Source organism: Taeniopygia guttata, chromosome 35, assembly GCF_048771995.1.
Source record: "Taeniopygia guttata chromosome 35, bTaeGut7.mat, whole genome shotgun sequence".
In the NCBI taxonomy this organism is placed as follows: domain Eukaryota; kingdom Metazoa; phylum Chordata; class Aves; order Passeriformes; family Estrildidae; genus Taeniopygia; species Taeniopygia guttata.
In genome coordinates, this window is record NC_133060.1 from 878,597 (window position 1) to 902,014 (window position 23,418).

At 56.9% G+C, this 23,418-nt stretch overlaps 1 protein-coding gene across 3 annotated transcripts; it reads left to right on the forward strand.

Annotated features, from left to right (window-relative positions):
• Positions 1-450: 450 nt before the first annotated feature.
• On the forward strand, positions 451-23,390 carry EHMT2 (euchromatic histone lysine methyltransferase 2). Of its 3 annotated transcripts, XM_072921051.1 has the most exons (29): positions 451-511; positions 699-744; positions 1,192-1,365; positions 2,063-2,376; positions 2,495-2,573; positions 3,219-3,307; positions 4,199-4,318; positions 5,044-5,199; positions 5,743-5,851; positions 6,469-6,570; positions 7,027-7,148; positions 8,731-8,874; positions 10,641-10,855; positions 11,784-11,969; positions 12,528-12,610; positions 13,239-13,345; positions 14,920-15,042; positions 15,624-15,725; positions 16,043-16,147; positions 16,859-16,969; positions 17,416-17,459; positions 17,899-18,066; positions 18,828-18,972; positions 19,251-19,328; positions 19,894-20,009; positions 20,623-20,709; positions 21,378-21,456; positions 22,101-22,276; positions 23,226-23,390. In XM_072921051.1, the coding sequence occupies exons 1-29, from the start codon at positions 488-490 to the stop codon at positions 23,377-23,379; spliced, it is 3,558 nt and encodes a 1,185-aa protein (XP_072777152.1). In that variant the 5' UTR covers positions 451-487; the 3' UTR covers positions 23,380-23,390. The 3 variants fall into 3 exon arrangements, with proteins under 3 accessions (XP_072777152.1, XP_072777151.1, XP_072777153.1); XM_072921050.1 differs by lacking the exon at positions 17,416-17,459 and having other exon boundaries at positions 16,859-17,013; XM_072921052.1 differs by lacking the exons at positions 451-511; positions 699-744; positions 1,192-1,365; ... (2 more) ...; positions 3,219-3,307; positions 17,416-17,459 and adding an exon at positions 3,835-3,861 and having other exon boundaries at positions 16,859-17,013.
• The last annotated feature ends 28 nt before the right edge of the window (positions 23,391-23,418 follow it).

Genomic DNA, 23,418 nt, shown 5'->3' on the forward strand with positions numbered 1-23,418 from the left:
GGTTTATTAATTTCTTCGGGATTTATACATTTTTAGGGTTTATTATTTTTTGGAATGTACTAATTTTTGGCCATTTATTCGCTTTTATAGATTTATTAAATTTCTGGGATTTGTTTTGGGAAATTTATGAATTTTTATGGATTTTTCGCTTTTTCGAATTGACTCATTTTTATCCTTTCCTCGTTTTTCGGGGATTTATTCGTTTTCAGAGCCATTTTTGAGCCCTTTCGGGACAATTTGGGGGGTCCCGAACCACCGGGACCCCCCAAAATTCCACGTGGGCGTGGCCTAAACCCACAGGGGCGTGGCTTAAACCCAGAAGGGGCGTGGCTTGAGCCGAGGGGCGTGGCTCCCAGCGAGGGGCGTGGCTTACTCAATGGGCGTGGCCAATCCGGCAGCACAAAGCCCGGCGCGGTGGGCGTGGCCTTCCCGTAAAAGGCGTGGCCACGCCCCCGCGCGCTGCGTGCTGACGTCACCGCGCGCGGCGATGGAGGCGGCGGGAGGCGCCGAGGTCTGAGGGGAGGCCGAGCCGGGAACGCTTTTTGGGGCTTTTTCAGGCGATTTTGGGCTTTTTTTGAGGGGTTTTCAGAGGTTTCGGGGATTCGGGCGGTGGCTGTGAGCGGGGGGAGGGGCGGGATCCGCGGCGGGGGAGGGGCGCTCCCCTCACGGCGCGCTCTGCCCCTCCCCCTCCCCCTCAGGACCCTCCCGGCGGGACCCTCGTGGTGGAGGCGGCGGGAGAGGCCGGTGAGAGACCCCCCCCGAAATTCTGATCCTCGCTTTGATCTCCTCTGAGACCCTCCCAGAGATCCCCCTCAGGATCTGCCTCAGGATCCCCCGAAATTCCCATCAGAATTCCCCAAAATCCCCTCAGAATCCCCCCCCAGAACCCCCCCGAGATCCCCCTCAGGAGCCCCCAAAATTCCCCTCAGGACTCCCCGAAATTCCCCTCAGGATCCCCCTCAGGATCTGCCTCAGGATCCCCCGAAATTCCCATCAGAATTCCCCAAAATCCCCTCAGGATCCCCCTCAGGATCCCGCGAAATTCCCCTCAGGATCCCCCCGACCCCCACTTTGATCCCCCTCAGGATCCTCTCAAACCCCCTCAGATCCCCCCCAAGACCCCCCTGACCCCCCCCAAACCCCCTCAGACCGCCCCCAAACCCCCCCTGACCCCCTTTTCTCCCCCCCCAGGACTCCCCCCGGGCAGCCCCTCCCCCTGCGACCCTCCCCCACCCGGCGGGACCCCCCCCACAGCCGGAGGAGCCCCCCCAGATGAGGAGGGGCCGGGGGGGGGCGGCCCCAGCGATGGGGAGGGGGCGCAGGGGACCCCCCCCGGGGGCAGCAGCGGCTCCAAGGGGCTGCCAGGTGAGGGGGGGGCGTTTGGGGGGATTTGGGGGGGCTGGGATGGATTTTGGGGGGTCTGGGGCGGTTTTGGTGGGTCTGGGATGGATTTTGGGGGGTGTGGGATGGGTTTGGGGGGTCTGGGATGGATTTTGGGGGGTCTGGGGCACTTTTGGGGGGTCTGGGATGGGTTTTGGGGCATCTGGGATGGATTTTGGGGGGTCTGGGATGGGTTTGGGGGGTCTGGGATGGATTTTGGGGGGTCTGGGATGGGTTTTGGGGGGTCTGGGGCGGTTTTGGGGGGTCTGGGATGGATTTTGGGGGGTGTGGGATGGGTTTGGGGGGTCTGGGATGGATTTTGGGGGGTCTGGGGCACTTTTGGGGGGTCTGGGATGGGTTTTGGGGCATCTGGGATGGATTTTGGGGGGGTCTGGGGCGGTTTTGGGGGGTCTGGGATGGATTTTGGGGCATCTGGGATGGATTTTGGGGGGTCTGGGGCACTTTTGGGGGTCTGGGATAGATTTTGGGGGGGTGTGGGAGGATTTTGGGGGTTTTGGTGACATTTTGGGGGGGTCTTCACGGCTTCTGGGGAGTTTTGAGAAGATTTTGGGGGGATCTGTTAAATTTTTTGGTGGGGGGGGAATTAAATTTGGATTTTAACTCACCCCGGGGCTGTCTCTGAGCTGTTTTGGGGGGGGTCTCCCCTTTTTCCGCCCCCCAGGCCACGCCACCAAGACCCTGCCGGGCTCCCCGGGCCGGGGGCCGATTTTGGGGGGCGATTTTGGGGGCTCCCCCCCCGCCCCCCTGCCCCCCCCCAGCCGCGCCAAAATGTCCCTGACGGGGGCGGGGGGCGGCAAAGCCCCCCCCGGGCAGAGCCTGGCCCTGCGCCTGCTCAGCCTGCCGGGGGGGGGGCCCGGGGGGCGCCCCCCACCCCCGGAGCCCCCCCAGAACCCCCCGGAGCCCCCCCAGAACCCCCCCGAGCCCCCCAAAATCCACCGCGCTCGCAAAACCATGGCCAAGCCCAGCAACGGACAGGTACGGGCAGCCCTGGGGGGTTTGGGGGGGTTTGGGGGGGTCTGGGGGGGTTTGGGGGGGTCTGGGGGGGTTTGGGGGACCCCCCCTGAGGGTTTTGGGGTGTTCTGCGCCCCCCCAGGTGCCCGAGAAGCCGAGGATGTCGGAGATGCTGCACTTCAGGGTGTCCGAGGAGCTCTGCGGGATGGGGCAGCACCACGGTCTGGGGCTGGGGGGCTCGGGGGGTCCTGGGGGGGATTGGGGGGGATTGGGGGGGTCCTGGAGGGGTTTGGGGGGGTCCTGGAGGGGTTTGGGGGGGTCCTGGAGGGGTTTTGGGGGGGATTGGGGGGTCCTGGTGGGGTTTGTGGGGGTCCTGGGGGGGATTGGGGGGGGTCCTGGAGGGGTTTGGGGGGGTCCTGGAGGGGTTTGGGGGGTCCTGGAGGGGTTTGGGGGGGTCCTGGTGGGGTTTGGGGGGGTCCTGGGGGGAACTGGGGGGGTCCTGGAGGGGTTTGGGGGATCGTGGAGGGGTCTTGGATGGGTTTGGGGGGCGTCTTGGAAGGGTTTGGGGGGTCCTGGAGGGGTTTGGGGGGTCCTGGAGGGGTCTGGGGGGCACTGGGGGGGGGCCTGGAGGGGTTTGCGGGGGATTGGGGGTGTCCTGGGGGGCACTGGGGGGATTTGGGATAACTGGGGGAGGGTTGGAAGTATCCTGGGGGGAATTTGGGGGGATCCTGGGGGGGTTTGGGGGCCCTTGGGGTGTTCCTGAGGGGGGTTGGGGTGATTCTGGAAGGGTCCGGGGGCTCAGTTTCGGGTCCGGGGGCTCAGATTTGGGTCGGGGGTCTCCCTGACCCCCCCCTTTGCCCCCCCAGACACCCCCAAACGCCCCAAGCTGGATTTTGGCTCCGAGGGGCTCCACAAGCGCCTGCAGCAGCGCCCCAGCCCCCGGGCCAGCACTGAGGTACCCAAAAACCCCCAAAAATACCCCAAAAACCCCCCAAAAATCCCTCAAAAACCACCCCCAGGGACCCTGCACCGCGCCAGCACCGAGGTACCCAAAAACCCCCAAAACACCCCAAAAATCCCCCAAAAATCCCCCAAAAACCACCCCCAGGGACCCTGCACCGCCCCAGCACCGAGGTACCCAAAAACCCCCAAAAATACCCCAAAAACCCCCCAAAAACCACCCCCAGGGACCCTGCACCGCCCCAGCCCCTGCGCCAGCACCGAGGTACCCAAAAACCCCAAAAATCCCCCAAAAATCCCCCAAAAATCTCCCCAAGACCACCCCCAGGGACCCTGCACTGCCCCAGCCCCCGCGCCAGCACCGAGGTACCCAAAAACCCCCAAAAATACCCCAAAAACTCCCCCAAAAACCACCCCCAGGGACCCTGCACCGCCCCAGCCCCCGGGCCAGCACCGAGGTACCCAAAAACCCCAAAAACCCCCCAAAAACTCCCCCAAAAACCATCCCCAGGGACCCTGCACTGCCCCAGCCCCCGCGCCAGCACCGAGGTACCCAAAAACCCCCAAAACACCCCAAAAATCCCCCCAAAACTCCCCAAAAACATCCAAAATCCCCCCAAAACCACCCCAAAACCCCTCCAGGACCCCCGCAAATACCTCCAGAGTCCCCCAGATCCCCCCCAAACCCTTCCAGGACCCCCCAAAATCCCCCCAAATCCCCCCAAATCCCCCCAAAACCCCCCAAACACCCCCAAACATCCCCAGGACCCCCCAAATCCCCCCAATTCTCCCCAAACACCCCCAAAATCCCCCTAATCCCCCCCAAACCCCCCCAAACCCCCCCAAATCCCCCCAAATTCCCCCAAAATGTCCCAAACCCCCCCAGATCACGGTGACGGAGGAGATGGCGGCGCCCCCCCGGGACTGGGACTCGGAGGGGGGAGGGGGATTCTCCCTCTTCTACGACGGATTCAGCGTCGACGGGCACGGGGACTCGGACAGCAAGGCACTGGGTTATACTGGGTTATACTGGGAGGGACTGGGAGGGACTGGGACAGGGGCTGGGGGGACTGGGGATGGAAATTTGGGGCATTGGGGGCACTGGTTTATACTGGGAGGGACTGGGGATGGATATTTGGGGCACTGGGGGCACTGGGTTATACTGGGTTATACTGGGAGGGACTGGGAGTGGAAATTTGGGGCACTGGGGGCACTGGTTTATACTGGGAGGGACTGGGAGAGGGGCTGGGGGCACTGGGGGCACTGGTTTATACTGGTTTATACTGGGAGGGACTGGGGATGGAAATTTAGGGCACTGGGGGCACTGGTTTATACTGGTTTATACTGGGAGGGACTGGGGGGGACTGGGAGAGGGGCTGGGGGGGCTGGGGATGGAAATTTGGGGCACTGGGAGGGACTGGTTTATACTGGGAGGGACTGGGATAAACTGGGATGAACTGGGAGGGACTGGGATGAACTGGGATGAACTGGGATGAACTGGGGTGAACTGGGGGGCACTGGGGTGAACTGGGGGGCACTGGGGTGAACTGGGGGGCACTGGGATGAACTGGGATGAACTGGGATGGACTGGGGGGCACTGGGAATGGACTGGTTTATACTGGGATGGACTGGGATGAACTGGGGGGCACTGGGATGAACTGGGATGGACTGGGATGGACTGGGATGAACTGGGGGCTCAGGACCCCCCCAGCTCAGCCCATCCCCCCTCAGTCCGAGGGGGAGGGGCCGGGGGAGGCCCTGAGCGAGGAGGAGGAGGAGGAGGAAGAAGAGGAAGAAGAGGAGGAGGAAGAGGATGAGGAGGAAGAAGAGGAGGAGGAGGAGGAGGAGGAGGAAGAGGACGAAGAGTCCGGGAACGCCTCGGATCGGGTGAGGGGATTTGGGGGGGGAATTTGGGGGGTTTGGGAGGATTCGGGGCAGATTTGGGGGGTTTTGGGTCAGTCTCAGGGGTTTGGGGGCTATTTTGGGGGTTTTGGAGCAGTTTTGGGGGGGTTTGGGGCAGATTTGGGGGGTTCTGGGGCAGTTTTGGGGGGTTTTGGGGCAGTCTCAGGGGTTTGAAGGCTATTTTGGGGATTTTGGGGCAGTTTTGGGGCAGTTTCAGGGGGTTTTGGGGCCCTTTCGGGCTATTTGTGGTGATTTTGGGGCTCTCTTTGGGTCAGTCTCCGTGTTTTTGGGTCCCTGTGGGATATCTGGGGGGTGGTTTTGGGGCGGTTCTACGGGATTTTGGGGCGGTTCTGTGGGATTTTAGGGCGGTTCTGTGGGATTTTGGGGCGGTTCAGTGGGATTTCGGGGCGGTTCTGGAGGATTTTGGGGGGATTTTGGGGCGGCTCAGTGGGATTTTGAGGCGGTTCAGCGGGATTTTGGGGTGGTTCAGCGGGATTTTGGGGCCAATTTAACCGGTTTTGGGCGCAGAGCGCGTGCAGCGCGCGGCGTCGCGCCCGGCGGCGCTGGAAGGAGAGCCCGTGGCTGAAACCCGCCCGCAAGAGGAAGAGGAAGGACCCCCGGGGGGGCAAAGAGCGCGGTGAGACCCCCAAAAACAGGCAGAGGGACCCCAAAAACGGGCAGAGGGACCCCAAAAACGGGCAGAGGGACCCCGGGGTGCGCAGATGGAGCCCAAAATGGGGAGGGGACCCCGAAACGGGGAGGGGGACCCTGAAATGGGGGAGGGGGACCCTGAAATGGGGAGGGGACCCTGAAATGGGGAGGGGGACCCTGAAATGGGGCAGGGGGACCCTGAAATGGGGGAGGGGGACCCTGAAATGGGGAGGGGGACCCTGAAATGGGGAGGGGGACCCCGAACCGGGGGAGGGGGACCCTGAAATGGGGAGGGGGACCTTGAAATGGGAAGGGGGATCCAAACTGGGGAGGGGATCCCGAAACGGGGAGGGGCATTGGGACACGAATTTGGGGAGGGGTCACGGGGAGGGAATTTGGGGAGGGGTCTCAGGGAGGGGTCTGAGGAGGGGTCTTAGGGAGGAAATTTGGGGTGGGGTCTCGAGGAGGGGTCTGGGGAGGAAATTTGGGGTGGGGTCTCGGGGAGGAAATTTGGGGAGGGGTCTCAGGGAGGGGATTTGGGGAGGGGGTCTGGGGAGGGGTCTGGGCAGGGGTCTGGGGTCCCTGACCCCCCTGCCCCCCCAGGCGCCCCCGGCCCCCCCGTGGGCCCCCCCAGCGAATACACGGAGGTGCCCCTGGGCTGCCTTCAGCTGCCGGGGGGAGGGGCCCTGAGCCCCCCGCCCACAGGTGAGACACGCCCCTTTACCTAAAACACGCCCCTTTACCTGGGACACGCCCCTTTACCTGGGACATGCTCCTTCCCTGGGACACGCCCATTCAGGGACACGCCCCTTTACCTGGGACACGCCCCTTTACCTGGGACACGCCCCTTTACCTGGGACACGCCCTTTCATGGGACACGCCCCTTTACCTGGGACACGCCCCTTTACCTGGGACACGCCCCTTTACCTGGGACACGCCCCTAATGGGACACGCCCCTTTACCTGGGACACGCCCCTTTACCTGGGACACGCCCCTTTACCTGGGACATGCCCCTTTAGGGACACGCCCCTTCATTGGACACGCCCCTTTTGGGACACGCCCTTCCCCTGCCCCACCCTGACCACGCCCTGGCCACGCCCTGACCCCGCCCTGGCCACGCCCCGCCCTGACCCCGCCCTGGCCCCGCCCTGCCCCGCCCAGGCCCGGCGGAGGCGGAGCGTCTGGAGGAGCTGCCGCTCTGCTCGTGCCGCATGGAGGCGCCCAAGGTGGAGCGGGGCGGGGAGCGCGGGCTCTGCATGGCCACCGAGAGCGTGGACGGGCAGGTGGGCACACCTGGGCACACCTGGGGGCACCTGGGGGCATTGGGGTACACCTGGGCGCACCTGGGCACACCTGGGCACACCTGGGCACACCTGGGGGGCATTGGGGTACACCTGGGCACACCTGGGCACACCTGAGATACACCTGGGCACACCTGGGGGGATTGGGGTACACCTGGGCACACCTGGGTACACCTGGGCACACCTGGAATACACCTGGGCACACCTGGGCACACCTGGGATACACCTGGGGCACACCTGGGATACAGCTGGGCACACCTGGGATACACCTGGGATACACCTGGGATGCACCTGGGCACACCTGGGATACACCTGGGCACACCTGGGCACACCTGGGTACACCTGGGATACACCTGGGGGCACCTGGGGGCATTGGGGTACACCTGGGATACACCTGGGCACACCTGGGGGGCACCTGGGCACAGCTGGGGGGCACCAGGGCACCCCTGGGCACATTCCTGGGGGGCACCTGGGGAGCACGGGAACACACCTGGGCACACCTGGAGATACCCCAAAGTGTCCCAAATCCCCGCAAACCTCCCCAAAACCTCCCAGAAACTTCCCAAAACTTCCTGAAAAAATCCCAAATCCCCCCCAAACCCCCAAACCCCCCCAAAATCTTCCCTAAACTCCCCCAAACCTCCGCAAAATCTCTCCAAACCCCCCAAAACCTCCCCCAAACCTCCCCAAATCCCCCCAAAATCTCCCCAAACCTCCCTAAACTCCCCCAAACCTCCCCAAAATCTCCCCAAACCCCCCCAAAATCTCCACAAACCCCCCCCAACCTCCCAAAACCTCCTCCAAACCTCCCTAAAATCTCCCCAAATCCCCCCAAAATCTCCACAAACCTCCCTAAACTCCCCCAAACCTCCCCAAAATCTCCCCAAACCCCCCCCCAAACCTCTCCAAACCCCCCCCAAACCTCCACAAACCTCCCCGAAACCTCCCATAAACTTCCCAAAAAAATCCCAAACCACCCCGAAACCCCCCAAATCCCCCCAAACCTCCCCCAACCTCCCAAAACCTCCTCCAAACCTCCCTAAAATCTCCCCAAATCCCACAAAGCTCTGGAAAATCTCCTCAACCCCCCCCCAAACTTCTCCAAATCCCCCTAAACCTCCCCAAAATCTCCCCAAACCCCACCCAAACCTCTCCAAATCCCCCCAAACCTTCCCAAAATCTCCCCAAAATCTCCCCAAACCCCCCCAAAATCTCCCCAAACCTCCCCGAAACCTCCCATAAACTTCCCAAAAAAATCCCAAACCACCCCCAAACCCCCCAAATCCCCCCAAACCTCCCCCAACCTCCCAAAACCTCCCCCAAACCTCCCCAAAATCTCCCCAAAATCTCCACAAACCCCCCCAAAATCTCCACAAACCTCCCCCAACCTCCCAAAACCTCCTCCAAACCTCCCCAAAATCTCCCCAAACCTCCCCAAACCTCCACAAACCTCCACAAAACCTCCCATAAACTTCCCAAAAAAATCCCCAAGCCCCCCAAAACCCCCCAAATCCCCCCAAAACCCCCCAAATCCCCCAAACCCCCGAACCGGGTGTCCCCGCAGCTGAGCGGCTGCGGCAGCAGCATCCTGAAGCGCGAGACCATGCGGCCCTCGAGCCGCGTGCCGCTGATGGTTCTGTGCGAGAGCCACCGCGCCCGCATGGTCAAGCACCAGTGCTGCCCCGGCTGCGGCCACTTCTGCACCGCCGTGAGTGAAAATACCAAAAATTACCTAAAAACCAAAAAAATCCCATCAAAATCCCAAAAATCCCCGTCAAAATCCCAAAAATCCCCGTCAAAATCCGATAGAAAATGAGGAAATCCCATAAAAACCCCGTAAATCCCCACCCCGAGCACCGGAGCTTTTGGGGACACTTTTTTTGTCCCTTTTTGCCCCGTTTTTCTCCCCAGGGGACGTTCCTGGAGTGCCCCCACGGTGCCAGTGTGACCCCAAATCCCCTCAAACTGTCCCCAAATCCCCTTTAATTATTCCCAAATCCCCTTTATTGATCCGTAACCAAACTTTAGGATTTTGGGGACATTTTTATGACAATTTTATGCCATTTTTGTCCCTTTTTGCCCCGTTTTTCCCCAGGGGACGTTCCTGGAGTGCCACCATGGTGCCAGCCTGTCCCCAAATCCCCTCAAACTGTCCCCAAATCCCCTCAAACTGTCCCCAAAGTCCCTTTATTGATCTGTAACCAATCTTTGTGATTTTGGGGTCGCTCTATGACTGCTTTATGACAATTAAATGACATTTTTATGCCATTTTATGCCATTTTTTCCCCGTTTCTCCCCAGGGGATGTTCCTGAAGTGCCCCCACGGTGCCAGCCTGACCCCAAATCCCCTCAAACTGTCCCCAAAGTCCCTTTATTGATCCGTAACCAATCTTTGTGATCTTGGGGACACTTTATGACACTTTTATGACATTTTAATGCCAATTTTGTCCCTTTTTGCCCCGTTTTTCCCCAGGGGACGTTCCTGGAGTGCCACCATGGTGCCAGTGTGACTCCAGATCCCCTCAAACTGACCCCAAATCCCCTCAAACTGTCCCCAAAGTCCCTGAAATGTCCCCAAATCCCCTTTAATTGTTCCCAAATCCCCTTTATTGATCCGCAGCCAATCTTTACTATTTTGGAGACACTTTATCACAATTTCATGACATTTTTGTCCCTCTTTGCCCCGTTTTTCCCCAGGGGACATTCCTGGAGTGGCACTATGGTGCCAGCCTGACCCCAAATCCCCTCAAACTGTCCCCAAATGTCCTTTAATTATTCCCAAAGTCCCTTTATTGATCCGTAACCAATCTTTGTGATCTCGGGGTCACTTTATGACACTTTTATGACAATTTTGTGCCATTTTTGTCCCTTTTTGCCCCGTTTTTCCCCAGGGGACGTTCCTGGAGTGCCACTGTGGTGCCAGCCTGACCCCAAATCCCCTCAAACTGTCCCCAAATGTCCTTTATTGATCCCCAAAGTCCCTTTATTGATCCGTAACCAATCTTTGTGATTTTGGGGTTGCTCTATGACTACTTTATGACAATTTAATGACATTTTTATGCCATTTTTGTCCCTTTTTGCCCCGTTTTTCCCCAGGGGACGTTCCTGGAGTGCCCCCACGGTGCCAGCCTGACCCCAAATCCCCTTTGATTGCCCCCAAAGTCCCTTTATTGATCCGTAACCAATCCTTACGATTCTGAAGACACTTTATGACAATTTTATGACACTATAATTACACTTTTATGCCATTTTTGCCCCGTTTCCCCCCAGGGGACGTTCCTGGAGTGCCACTGTGGTGCCAGCCTGACCCCAAATCCCCTCAAACTGTCCCCAAATGTCTTTTAATTATTCCCAAAGTCCCTTTATTGATCCATAACCAATCTTTGTGATCTCGGGGTTGCTCTATGACAACTTTATGACAATTTAATGACACTTTTATGCCATTTTATGCCATTTTTTCCCCGTTTCCCCCAGGGCACGTTCCTGGAGTGCCACCCCGACGTGCGCATCGGGCACCGCTTCCACCGCTCGTGCGTGTCGCGCCTCGGGGGTCTCATTTTCTGCCCCCACTGCGGCGAGGACGCGTCCGAGGCTCAGGAGGTGACGCTGCCCCGGCCCGAGGGGACCCCCGGAGTGGCACCCGCGCCCCCGGGGCCGCCCCGGCCCCGCGCCGAGACCCCCGCGCCCAGGTGGGGAGTGGGACATTTGGGGGAAATAATGGCATTTTGGGGAAAATCGGCGTTTGGGGGAAAAAAAGATTTAGGTTTTGGGGGAAAATCGGCATTTTGGGGGAATTAATTAAATTTTTGGGGGAAATAAATAAATTTTGGAGGAAATAATTAAATTTTGGGGGGAAAATTATTTAAGTTTGGGGGAAAATCGGCATTTTGGGGGAAATAATTAAATTTTGGGAGAAAATCAGCATTTTGGGGGGAAATAATTAGGTTTTGGGGGGAAATAATTACATTTTGGGGGAAAATATTTAGGTTTTGGGGGAAAATTGGGTTTTGGGGGGAAATAATTAAAGTTTGGGGGAAATAATTACATTTTGGGGGAAAATCAGCATTTTGGGGGAAAAAGATTTAGGTTTTGGGGGAAAATTGGCATTTTGGGGGAAAATAATTACATTCTGGGGGGAAAAAATATTTAAATTTTGGGGAAAAAGCTACATTTAGGGGGGAAAGAATTAAATTTTGGGAGGAAATCAATTTTGGGGAGAAATGGGGTTTTGGGTGGGGTATTCTTGATTTTTGGCTGATTTTGGGTAATTTCCCCCCGGCAGCACCCGCATGTGGGGGCAGGGCAAGGGCAGGGATAGTTTGGGTTATTTTGGGTATTTTTGTGTGTTTTTTTTGGGGATTTTGGCTGATTTGGGGTATTTTTGTGTGGTTTTTGGGTATTTTTGGCTGGGAATTTTTGGGGATTTTGTCTGATTTTGGGTATTTTCCCCCCCAGCGCCCGCATGCGGGGGCAGGGCGAGGGCCGGGATAGTTTGGGCTATTTTGGGTTATTTTGGGTGGGATTTTGGCTGGTTTTGGGTATTTTTGGGTGGTTTTTGGGTATTTTTGGCTGTTTTTTTTGGGGATTTTGACCGATTTTGGGTATTTCCCCCCCCAGCGCCCGCATGCGGGGGCAGGGCGAGGGCCGCGCCCCCCGGCCGGACCCCCGGGCCGAGCCCATCGACAGCTCCGGGGGTCCCGCGCTGGCGCTGCCCTCGGGGGGGGCCCTGAGCGCCCGGGGGCTCCCCCCGGGACCTGCCCGGGAGCACCTGGAGAAGGCCCTGCTGGGCCAGGAGGCCGAGAGGTGAGGGGAGACACACCTGGGGGGCCAAAAACACACCTGGGGGGCTGAAAACAGCCCAAAAACTCACCTGGGGGGGATAAAAACACACCTGGGGGGGCTAAAAACACACCTGGGGGGGATAAAAACTCACCTGGGGGGGATAAAAACTCACCTGGAGGGGATAAAATATACCTGAGACCCCAAAAACACACCCAAAAACTCACCTGGGGGGGCTAAAAACACACCTGGGGGGCTAAAACGGCCCAAAAACTCACCTGGGGGGGATAAAAACACATCTGGGGGGCTAAAAACTCACCTGGGGGGGATAAAAACTCACCTGGGGGGGTTAAAACAGCCAAAAAACTCACCTGGGGGGGATAAAAACACACCTGGGGGGGATAAAATATACCTGAGACCCCAAAAACACACCCAAAAACTTACCTGGGGGGAATAAAACAGCCCAAAAACTCTCCTGGGGGAGTCAAGAACACCCTAAAATGCCCCTGGGGCTCCCTAAAATATCTCCCAGTTCCCTCCCAGTCACTCCCAGTCCCTCCCAGTCACTCCCAGTTCCCCCAGGAGGAAGAAGCTTCGCTTCCACCCCCGTCAGCTTTACCTGAGCGTCAAACAGGGGGAGCTGGGCCGGGTCATCCTGATGCTGCGTGAGTCTGGGACCCCAAAATCCCCAAATTTGGGGGGATTTGGGGTCGTCCTGATGCTCTTTGAGTCTGGGACCCCAAAAATCCCAAAATTTGGGGGGATTTGGGGTCATCCTGATGCTCTTTGAGTCTGGGACCCCAAAAATCCCAAAATTTGGGGGGATTTGGGGTCATCCTGATGCTGCGTGAGTCTGGGACCCCAAAAATCCCAAAATTTGGGGGATTTGGGGTCATCCTGATGCTGCGTGAGTCTGGGACCCCAAAAATCCCAAAATTTGGGGGGATTTGGGCTCATCCTGATGCTCTTTGAGTCTGGGACCCCAAAAATCCCCAAATTTGGGGTGACCCCAAGAATCCCATCGTTCCTGGGGGAATTTTGGGGTGGTTTGGGAGGTCCTGGGGGATTTTGGGGGGTCCTGGGGGGATTTGGGCTCCTTGCGGGGGGTCCTGCTCCCGTTTCGGTGCCTTTGAGCTGTTTTTGGGGCGACTTTTCCCGTTTTTGGGGTTTTTTGGGGCGACTTTTCCCGTTTTTGGGGTTTTTTAGGGCGTCTTTTCCCGTTTTTGGGGTTTTTTGGGGCGTCTTTTCCCGTTTTTGGGGTTTCTCAGCCCAATTTTGGCTCCTTTTTCCCAGTGGACAATCTGGACCCGAATTTCCAGAGCGACGCCCAAAGCAAACGGTCGGCGCTGCACGCGGCGGCACAGAAGGGACACCTGGAGATCTGCCACCTGCTGCTCCAGGTGAGACCAGTACAGACCAGTACAGACCAGTACACACCAGTACATCCCAGTACATCCCAGTACATCCCAGTACCGCTCTGTGCTCGGCGCTGCACGCGGCGGCACAGAAGGGACACCTGGAGACCTGTCACCTGCTGCTCCAGGTGAGACACACACCTGGGGGCCGTCCCAGTACAGACCAGTACAGACCAGTACACACCAGTAACACCAGTGACACACCAGTGACACACCAGTACACACCAGTACATCCCAGTACAGACCAGTACAGACCAGTAACACCCCAGTGACACACCAGTGACACACCAGTACACACCAGTACATCCCAGTACAGACCAGTACAGACCAGTAACACCCCAGTGACACACCAGTGACACACCAGTACACACCAGTACATCCCAGTACAGACCAGTACCGCTCAGTGCTCAGCGCTGCACGCGGCGGCACAGAAGGGACACCTGGAGATCTGCCACCTGCTGCTCCAGGTGAGACACACACCTGGGGGCCAGACCAGTACAGACCAGTACAGACCAGTATATCCCAGTACATCCCAGTAACACCAGTGACACACCAGTACACACCAGTACATCCCAGTACCGCTCTGTGCTCAGCGCTGCACGCGGCGGCACAGAAGGGACACCTGGAGATCTGCCACCTGCTGCTCCAGGTGAGACCAGTACACACCAGTACAGACCAGTACAGACCAGTACAGACCAGTGACACACCAGTACAGACCAGTATAGACCAGTACAGACCAGTACAGACCAGTACAGACCAGTACAGACCAGTACACACCAGTACACACCAGTACAGACACACCAGTACAGACCAGTACAGACCAGTACAGACCAGTACCACCAGTGACACACCAGTACAGACACACCAGTACACACCAGTACAGACCAGTACAGACCAGTACACACCAGTACAGACACACCAGTACAGACCAGTACAGACCAGTACAGACCAGTACCACCAGTGACACACCAGTACACACCAGTACAGACCAGTACAGACCAGTACAGACCAGTACCACCAGTGACACACCAGTACAGACCAGTACAGACCAGTGACAGACACACCAGTAACATCCCAGTACATCCCAGTACACACCAGTGACATCCCAGTGCTGTCCCAGTGGTCACTCAGGTCACTCAGGGATGGTCAATGGTCACTCAGTGGTCACTCAGTGGTCACTCAGGGATGGTCAGTGGTCACTCAGCGGTCACTCAGGGGTCACTCAGTGGTCACTCAGGGATGGTCAGTGGTCACTCAGCGGTCACTCAGGGGTCACTCAGGGGTCACTCAGGGATGGTCAGTGGTCACTCAGCGGTCACTCAGGGGTCACTCAGTGGTCACTCAGGGATGGTCAGTGGTCACTCAGCGGTCACTCAGGGGTCACTCAGGGGTCACTCAGTGGTCACTCGGGTCACTCAGCGGTCACTCAGGGGTCACTCAGGGGTCACTCAGTGGTCACTCGGGTCACTCAGCGGTCACTCAGGGGTCACTCAGCGGTCACTCAGGGGTCACTCAGGGGTCAGTGGTCACTCAGGGGTCACTCAGCGGTCACTCCGCAGGCCGGGGCCAACATCAACGCGGTGGACAAGCAGCGCCGGACGCCGCTGATGGAGGCGGTGGCCAATGACCAACTGGACACGGCGCGGTACCTGCTGCAGAGAGGGGGGTGTGCCTACAGCCAGGTGAGACACACTGTGTGGCGTCATTGCGCACCCACACACCTGTGTGACGTCATTGCACACCCACACACCTGTGTGACGTCATAGACACACCTGTGTGACATCACACACACACATACACGCACAGCGCGGTACCTTCTGCAGAGAGGGGGGTGTGCCTACAGCCAGGTGAGGTCATCACACCTGTGTGACGTCATAGACACACCTGTGTGACGTCATTGCACACCTGTGTGACGTCATAGACACACCCACACACCTGTGTGATGTCATAGAGACACATCTGTGTGACGTCATAGACACACCTGTGTGACGTCATAGGCACACCCACACACACCTGTGTGATGTCATTGCACACCTGTGTGACGTCACCGCCACAACTGTATGACGTCATTGCACACCTGTGTGACGTCACATGCACACCTGTGTGACGTCATCGCACACCTGTGTGACGTCACCGCACACCTGTGTGACGTCACCGCACACCTGTGTGACGTCACCGCACACCTGTATGATGTCATTGCACACCTGTATGACGTCACTGCACACCTGTGTGACGTCACCGCACACCTGTGTGCCGTCCCCAGGAGGAGGACGGCTCCACCTGTCTGCACCACGCGGCCAAAAACGGGAACCTGGAGATGGTGGAGCTGCTGCTGAGCACCGGCCAGGTGGACGTCAACGCGCAGGTGAGGGGAGCTGGGCAGCTGGGCAGTGTGTCCTGAGTGTCCTGGGGACGGTCAGTGTGTCCTGAGTGTCCTGGGGATGGGCAGTGTGTCCTGAGTGTCCTGAGAGCGGTCAGTGTGTCCTGAGTGTCCTGAGTGTCCTGAGAGTGGTCAGCGTGTCCTGGGAATGGTCAGTGTGTCCTGAGAGTGGTCAGTGTGTCCTGAGTGTCCTGGGTATGTCCTGGTAGTGGTCAGTGGGTCAGGGGTGGTCAGTGACCCCCGCTGACCCCGCTGACCCCCGCTGACCCCCGCTGACCCCCGCTGACCCCCGGTGACCCCAGGACAGCGGCGGATGGACACCGATCATTTGGGCGGCCGAGCACAAACACATCGAGGTCATCCGGCGGCTGCTGACCCGCGGGGCCGACGTCACCCTGACCGACAACGTGAGCACCTGGGGGGTACCTGGGCACACCTGGGCACACCTGGGCACACCTGGGCACACCTGGGGGCACCTGGGCACACCTGGGATACATCTGGGCACACCTGGGCCACACCTGGGATACACTTGGGCACACCTGGGCACACCTGGGATACACCTGGGCACACCTGGGCTACACCTGGGATACACTTGGGCACACCTGGGCACACCTGGGATACACCTGGGCACACCTGGGATACACCTGGGCACACCTGGGCACACCTGGGGTACACCTGGGCACACCTGGGATACACCTGGGCACACCTGGGCCACACCTGGGATACACTTGGGCACACCTGGGATACACCTGGGGGCACCTGAGATACACCTGGGCACAGCTGAGATGATAGTCAGTGATGGTCAGTGATGGTCAGTGATGGTCAGTGGGTGGTCAGCAGTGGTCAGTTGGTCACTCCCACCCCAGGAGGAGAACATCTGCCTGCACTGGGTGGTCAGTGGCTGGGTGTGGCCGGTCCGTGGGTGGTCAGTGATGGTCAGCAGTGGTCAGTGATGTCCAGCAGTGGTCAGTTGGTCACTCTGCAGGAGGAGAACATCTGCCTGCACTGGGTGGTCAGTGGCTGGGTTTGGCTGTGTTTGGCCGGTCCGTGGGTGGTCAGTGATGGTCAGTGACGGTCAGTGATGGTCAGTGATGGTCAGTTGGTCACTCTGGCCGCAGGAGGAGAACATCTGCCTGCACTGGGCGTCCTTCACGGGCAGCGCTGAGATCGCCGAGGTGCTGCTGAACGCGCAGTGCGACCTGCACGCCGTCAACTTCCACGGGGACACGCCGCTGCACATCGCCGCCAGGGAGAGCTACCACGACTGCGTGAGGTAATTGGGTCTGGGGGCTTCTGGGGGGTCACGGGGGTCACGGGGGTCACAGGGGTCTGGAGGGGTCACGGAGCCTCAGGGGACACGGGGACACCCCTTCCACGGGGACACGCCGCTGCACATCGCCGCCCGGGAGAGCTACCATGATTGTGTGAGGTAATTGGGTCTGGGGGCTTCGGGGGGGTCACGGGGGTCACGGGGGTCTGGGGGGGTCACAGGGGTCACAGGGGTCACGGGGACATGGGGACAGGGGGACACACCGCTGCACATCGCCGCCAGGGAGAGCTACCACGACTGTGTGAGGTCAGGGAATTGGGTCTGGGGGCTTCGGAGGGGTCACAGGGGTCACAGGGGTCTGGGGGGGGTCACGGGGACATGGGGACATGGGGACATGGGGACACTCCGCTGCACATCGCCGCCAGGGAGAGCTACCATGATTGTGTCAGGTAATTGGGTCTGGGGGCTTCTGAGGGGTCACGGGGGTCTGGGGGGGTCACAGGGGTCATGGGGGTCTAAGGGGGTCAGGGGACACAGTGGCACAAGGACATGACTGTGTGGGGTGGGGGAATTGGGTCTGGGGGCTTCTGGGGGCTCCCAGGGGTCCCAGAGCCTGGGGGCAGTCAGAGGTGAAGGAATTGGGTCTGGGGGCTTCGGGGGGTCCCGGGGTGTCCCTGGAATTGGGGAGGGGTCTCTGGCCCCCCCTGACCCCCCCCGAATCCCCCTCCCCAGTTCGGGGTCCCTGAGGCCTCCCCGGACGATTCCACTCGCAGAGCGGGGGGGTGTCCCGGAGCCGGGGGTGGATCGGGGGGTCCCGGGGGGCGCCGCCGCAATTCGGGGAGGGGTCTCGGAATTCGGGGAGGGGTCTCTGAGGCGGTGCCCCCCCAGCCTGTTCCTGTCGCGCGGGGCGGACCCCGAGGTGCGGAACAAGGAGGGCGACTCCCCCCTGGACCTGAGCCCGGAGCGCTCCGACGTGTGGGTGGCGCTGACGCTCAACCGGAAACTGCGGCAGGGCGCGGCGGGGCGGGGGCTGCGCACCGAGCGCATCGTCAGCAGGTCAGTCAGTGCGGGCAGCCGCGCGCCGAGCGCATCGGCAGCAGGTCAGTCAGTGCGGGCAGCTGCGCGCCGAGCGCATCGGCAGCGGCTCAGCGGGGGGGGTTCGGGGGCTCCGATGGTTTCTGATTTTGTTCTGATTTTTTTCTGATTCTTTCCGATTTTCTGGTGATTTTTTTCTGATTTTTTGGTGATTTTTTTTCTGATTTTTTTCTGATTTTTTGGTGATTTTTTTTCTGATTTTTTTCCTTTTTTTTTTTACGATTTTTTTCCAATTTTTTTCTGATTTGTTTCCGATTTTTTTCCGATTTTTTGGTGATTTTTTTTCCGATTTTTTTTCCGATTTTTTGGTGATTTTTTTCCGATTTTTTTCTGATTTTTTTTTTCTGATTTTTTCTGATTTTTTTCTGATTTTTTTGGGAATTGGGGCTGGAATTTTTGGGAATTTGTGCTGGATTTTCAGGGAATTTCTGCTGGATTTTTTTGGGAATTTGTGCTGGATTTTTGGGAATTTGTGCTGGATTTTTTTTGGGGGATTGGGGCTGGATTTTTTTTGGGGAATTGTGTCTGGAATTTCGGGAATCGGGGCTGTATTTTTGGGAATTGTGGCTGGAATTTCGGGAATCTGGGCTGGAATTTTTGGGAATTGTGGCTGGAATTTCGGGAATTTGTGCTGGATTTTTTTGGGGGGATTTGGGCTGGAATTTTTGGGAATTTTTGCTGGATTTTTTCGGGAATCACGGCCGGAATTTGGGAATCCGCAGGGACGTGGCGCGGGGCCACGAGAACGTGCCCATCCCGTGTGTGAACGGCGTGGACGAGGAGCCGTGTCCGCAGGACTACAAATACATCGCTGAGAACTGCGAAACCTCCACCATGAACATCGACCACAACATCACACACCTGCAGGTGCGGAAACGGGGAAAAACGGGGAAAAAACGGGGAAAAAACGGGGCAAAAACGGGGGAAAAAACGGGGGAAAAAAACCGGGAAAAAACGGGGAAAAAATGGGGGAAAATGGGAAAAAACAGGGCAAAAACGGAGAAAAAATGGGAATTTTGGGGTTAAATTGATGGGAAAATGGGGATTTGGGGAGACTGGGAGAAAGTGGGAGGAATTTGGGGGGTCCTGGAAGGTTCCAGGTGAGTCTGGGGTGCATTTTGGGGTGAATTTGGGCTGTTTTGCAGCACTGCACCTGCCAGGACGATTGTTCCTCCTCCAACTGCCTCTGCGGGCAGCTCAGCATCCGCTGCTGGTACGACAAGGTGAGAGGGGAAAAAACCCCAAAAACCCCCCAAATTCCCCCAAATCCACCCCAAAACCACCCCCAGAACGGCCTCCAAAATCCCCTGAAACCACCCCAAAAATAACCCCGAAAATATCAGCGAAAATCCTTAAGAATTCCAAAAAAATGCCCCAAAAAAATCCCCAAAATTCCCTCAAAACCACGCCAAAAATACACCAAAAAAAAAAAACCCAAAAAAATCCCAAAAAATGCCCCAAAAATGGGCTGTTTTTAAGGATGACTTGGGGTGTTTTGGGGGTATTTTTAAGGGTATTTTTAGGCTGTTTTTAAGGGTGATTTTGGGGTATTTTGGGTTATTTTTGAGGGTTATTTTGGGGGTATTTTTAAGGGTGATTTTGGGGTGATTTTAAGGATGATTTTGGGGTGTTTTGGGGGTATTTTTAAGGGTATTTTCAGGCTGTTTTTAAGGGTGATTTTGGGGTGTTTGGGGGTATTTTTGAGGGTGATTTTGGGGTGTTTTGGGTTATTTTTGAGGGTGATTTTGGGGTGATTTCGGGGTGTTTCAGTGTCCCTTTTCCCCCCAGGACGGGCGGCTGCTGCAGGAGTTCAATAAAATCGAGCCCCCCCTGATTTTCGAGTGCAACCAGGCCTGCACCTGCTGGAGGAGCTGCAAGAACCGCGTGGTGCAGAGCGGCATCAAGTGGGACCCAAAAACCCCAAAAAACCCCAAATCCCCAGTTCCTGCACCCCAAAAACCCAAAATCCCAAATTCTGCAACCCAAAAACCCCAAAATCCCCAGTTCCTGCACCCCAAAAACCCAAAAATCCCAAAAATCCCAAATTCTGCACCCCAAAAACCCCAAAATCCCCAATTCCTGCACCCCAAAAACCCCAAAATCCCAAAAATCCCCAATTCTGCACCCCAAAAACCCCAAAATCCCCAATTCTGCACCCCAAAAACCCCAAAATCCCCAATTCCTGCACCCCAAAAACCCCAAAATCCACAATTCCTGCACCCCAAAAATGCAAAAACCCCCAAAATCCCCAAATTCTGCACCCCAAAAACCCCAAAATCCACAATTCCTGCACCCCAAAAACCCCAAAATCCCCAATTCCTGCACCCCAAAAACCCCAAAATCCCCAATTCTGCCCCCCAAAGAACCGCGTGGTGCAGAGCGGCATCAACTGGGACCCAAAAACCCCAAAAATCCCCATTTTTTCCCCACAAAATTCCCTTTTTTCCCCCAAATTCCCCTTTTTCCGCCCCAGCATTCCCGTTTTTCCCAAAATCCCCTTTTTTCGCCCCATTTCAGGGTCCGGCTGCAGCTGTACCGCACGGCCAAGATGGGCTGGGGGGTCCGGGCGCTGCAGGCGATTCCCCCCGGGACCTTCATCTGCGAGTGAGGGACCCCAAAAACGGGCAAAACACCCAAAAAACGGGCAAAACACCCAAAAAACGGGGAAAACATCCCAAAAACGGGGAGAGAAACCCCCAAAACGGGGCGGGAATCGTAAAAATTGGGATGGAAACGCCAAAAATGGAGAAAAAAATCCCAAAAATGGGGAGGGAAACCCTAAAAATTGGGCGGGTTGGGGGATTTTAGGTTTTTTTGGGATGGATTTTAGGGATTTTTTGGGGAATTTTGGGGTTTTTAGGGGAATTTTCGGGGGATTTTAGGGGATTTTGGTTTTTTTTTTCAGATATTTTAGGGGTTTTTTTGGGGGGGGATTTCTGGTTTTTTTCTGTCAATTTTAGGCCTTTTTTGGGGTATTTTGGGGTTTTTTGGGATATTTTAAGGTTTTTTTTGGGGCTATTTTAAGGTTTTTTTGGGGCTATTTGAAGGATTTTGGGGGATATTTTTGGGTGGATTTTTGGGCTTTTTGGTGCTATTTGAAGGTTTTTTGATGCTATTTGAAGGTTTTTTGGCGTATTTTTGGTGCTATTTGAAGGTTTTTGGGGTGGATTTTTTGGCTTTTTGGTGCTATTTGAAGGTTTTGGGGTGAATTTCGGGCTTTTAGGGATATTGGCCACTTTTGGGGTGCCCAAATTTGGCTTTTTTTGCCCCAGGTACGTGGGGGAGCTGATTTCGGACGCCGAGGCCGATGTCAGGGAGGACGACTCCTACCTGTTCGACCTGGACAACAAGGTGGGATTTTTGGGGGGTTCTGGGGGATTTTTGGGGGGTTTTGGGGGATTTTGGGGGGATTTTTGGGGATTTTTGGGGTTTTTGGGGGGTCTAGGGGCAGGGGATCCCAAAATTTTGGGGTGAGACCCCAAAAATTTGGGACATCAGCTCCACCCCATTGACCCCACGGGGGTTTAATCCCACTGGGGAGTCCCAGGGATTTTTGGGGTGCCCCAGGGATTTTGGGGTGTCACAGAGATTTTTGGGGCCATTCCCAGGGGTTTTGGGGTGTCCCAGAGATTTTGGGGTGCCCCAGGGATTTTGGGGCCAGTCCCAGAGATTTTGGGGCCATTCCCAGGGATTTTGGGGTGTCCCAGAGATTTTGGGGGTGCCCCAGAGATTTTGGGGATGTCTCAGAGATTTCAGGAGGTCCCTAAATCTGCTGAGCACCCCCAGACGTGCAGGCAGACCCCAAAAACAATAAAAAATCCCCCAAATCTCCCCAAAAACCGGGGGAGGGGGTGAGACCACGCCCCTTTTCTTAATGGGGGCGGGGCCACGGCGCCGAGCCCCGCCCCCTGAGCGAGGCCCCGCCCCCTGAGCGAGGCCCCGCCCCCTGAGTGAGGCCTTGCCCCCTGAGCGAGGCCCCGCCCCTTTTGCGACAGGACGGCGAGGTTTACTGCATCGACGCGCGTTACTATGGCAACGTCAGCCGCTTCATCAACCACCTGTGCGACCCCAACATCATCCCGGTGCGGGTGTTCATGTTACACCAGGACCTGCGGTTCCCCCGCATCGCCTTCTTCAGCAGCCGCCACATCCGCCCCGGCGAGGAGCTGGGGTGCGATTTTATATCGATTTATATCCATTTATTGGGGTTTTATAGCGATTTATTGGGGTTTATTGAGGTTTTATAGGGATTTATTGGGGTTATAGGGATTTATTGTGGTTTTATAGGGATTTATTGGGGTTTATTGGGGTTTTATAGGGATTTATTGGTCTTTTGTAGGAATTTATAGGGACTATAGGGTTTCATTGGGGATTTACAGGGATTTATTGGGGGTTATTGGGGTTTATTGGGGTTATATAGTGTTTTATTGGGAATTATTAGGGCTTTGTAGGGATTTATTGGGGTTTTATTGGGGTTTATTGGGGTTTTATTGGGTTTTATTGGGGTTTTATTGGGATTTATTGGGGTTTCGTAGGGATTTATGGGGTTTAGTAGTGATTTATTGGGGTTTTATTGGGATTTATTGGGGTTTTGTAGGGATTTTATTTGAGGACATTTAGGGACAATTTGGGGACATTTAGGGTCAATTTAGGGACAATTTGGGGACATTTAGGGTCAATTTAGGGCCATTTAAGGCCATTTAGGGCCCATTTTGGGACATTCAGGGACATTTAGGGTCAATTTAGGGACATTAGGGGACATTTAGGGTCAATTTAGGGCCATTTTTGGGCCATTTAGGGCCCATTTTGGGACATTCAGGGACATTTAGGGTCAATTTAGGGGCATTTGGGGACATTTAAGGCCATTTAGGGCCCATTTTGGGACATTCAGGGACATTTAGGGACAATTTAGGGCCATTTTAGGGCCATTTAAGGCCATTTAGGGCCCATTTTGGGCCATTCAGGGCCAATTTAAAGACAATTTATGGCCAATTTAAAGCCCCCCACCCCCTGTGACCCCTCCCCCCACCCCGAGGGCCCCCCCGGGTTTTGGGGTCGGGATTTGGGGTCGGGATTTGGGGTCGGGATTTGGGGTGACGCCGCCGTTGTCCCCATTGCAGGTTCGACTACGGGGACCGTTTTTGGGACATCAAGAGCAAATATTTCCCGTGCCAGTGCGGCTCCGAGAAGTGCAAACACTCGGCCGAGGCGGGCGGGGGGCGCGGGGACCCCCCCGAGCTGCTGCCGCCGCTGCTGCCGCTGCCCCCGCCCTGACACCCCCAAAATCCCCCAAAATCCACCCGAAATTCCCCG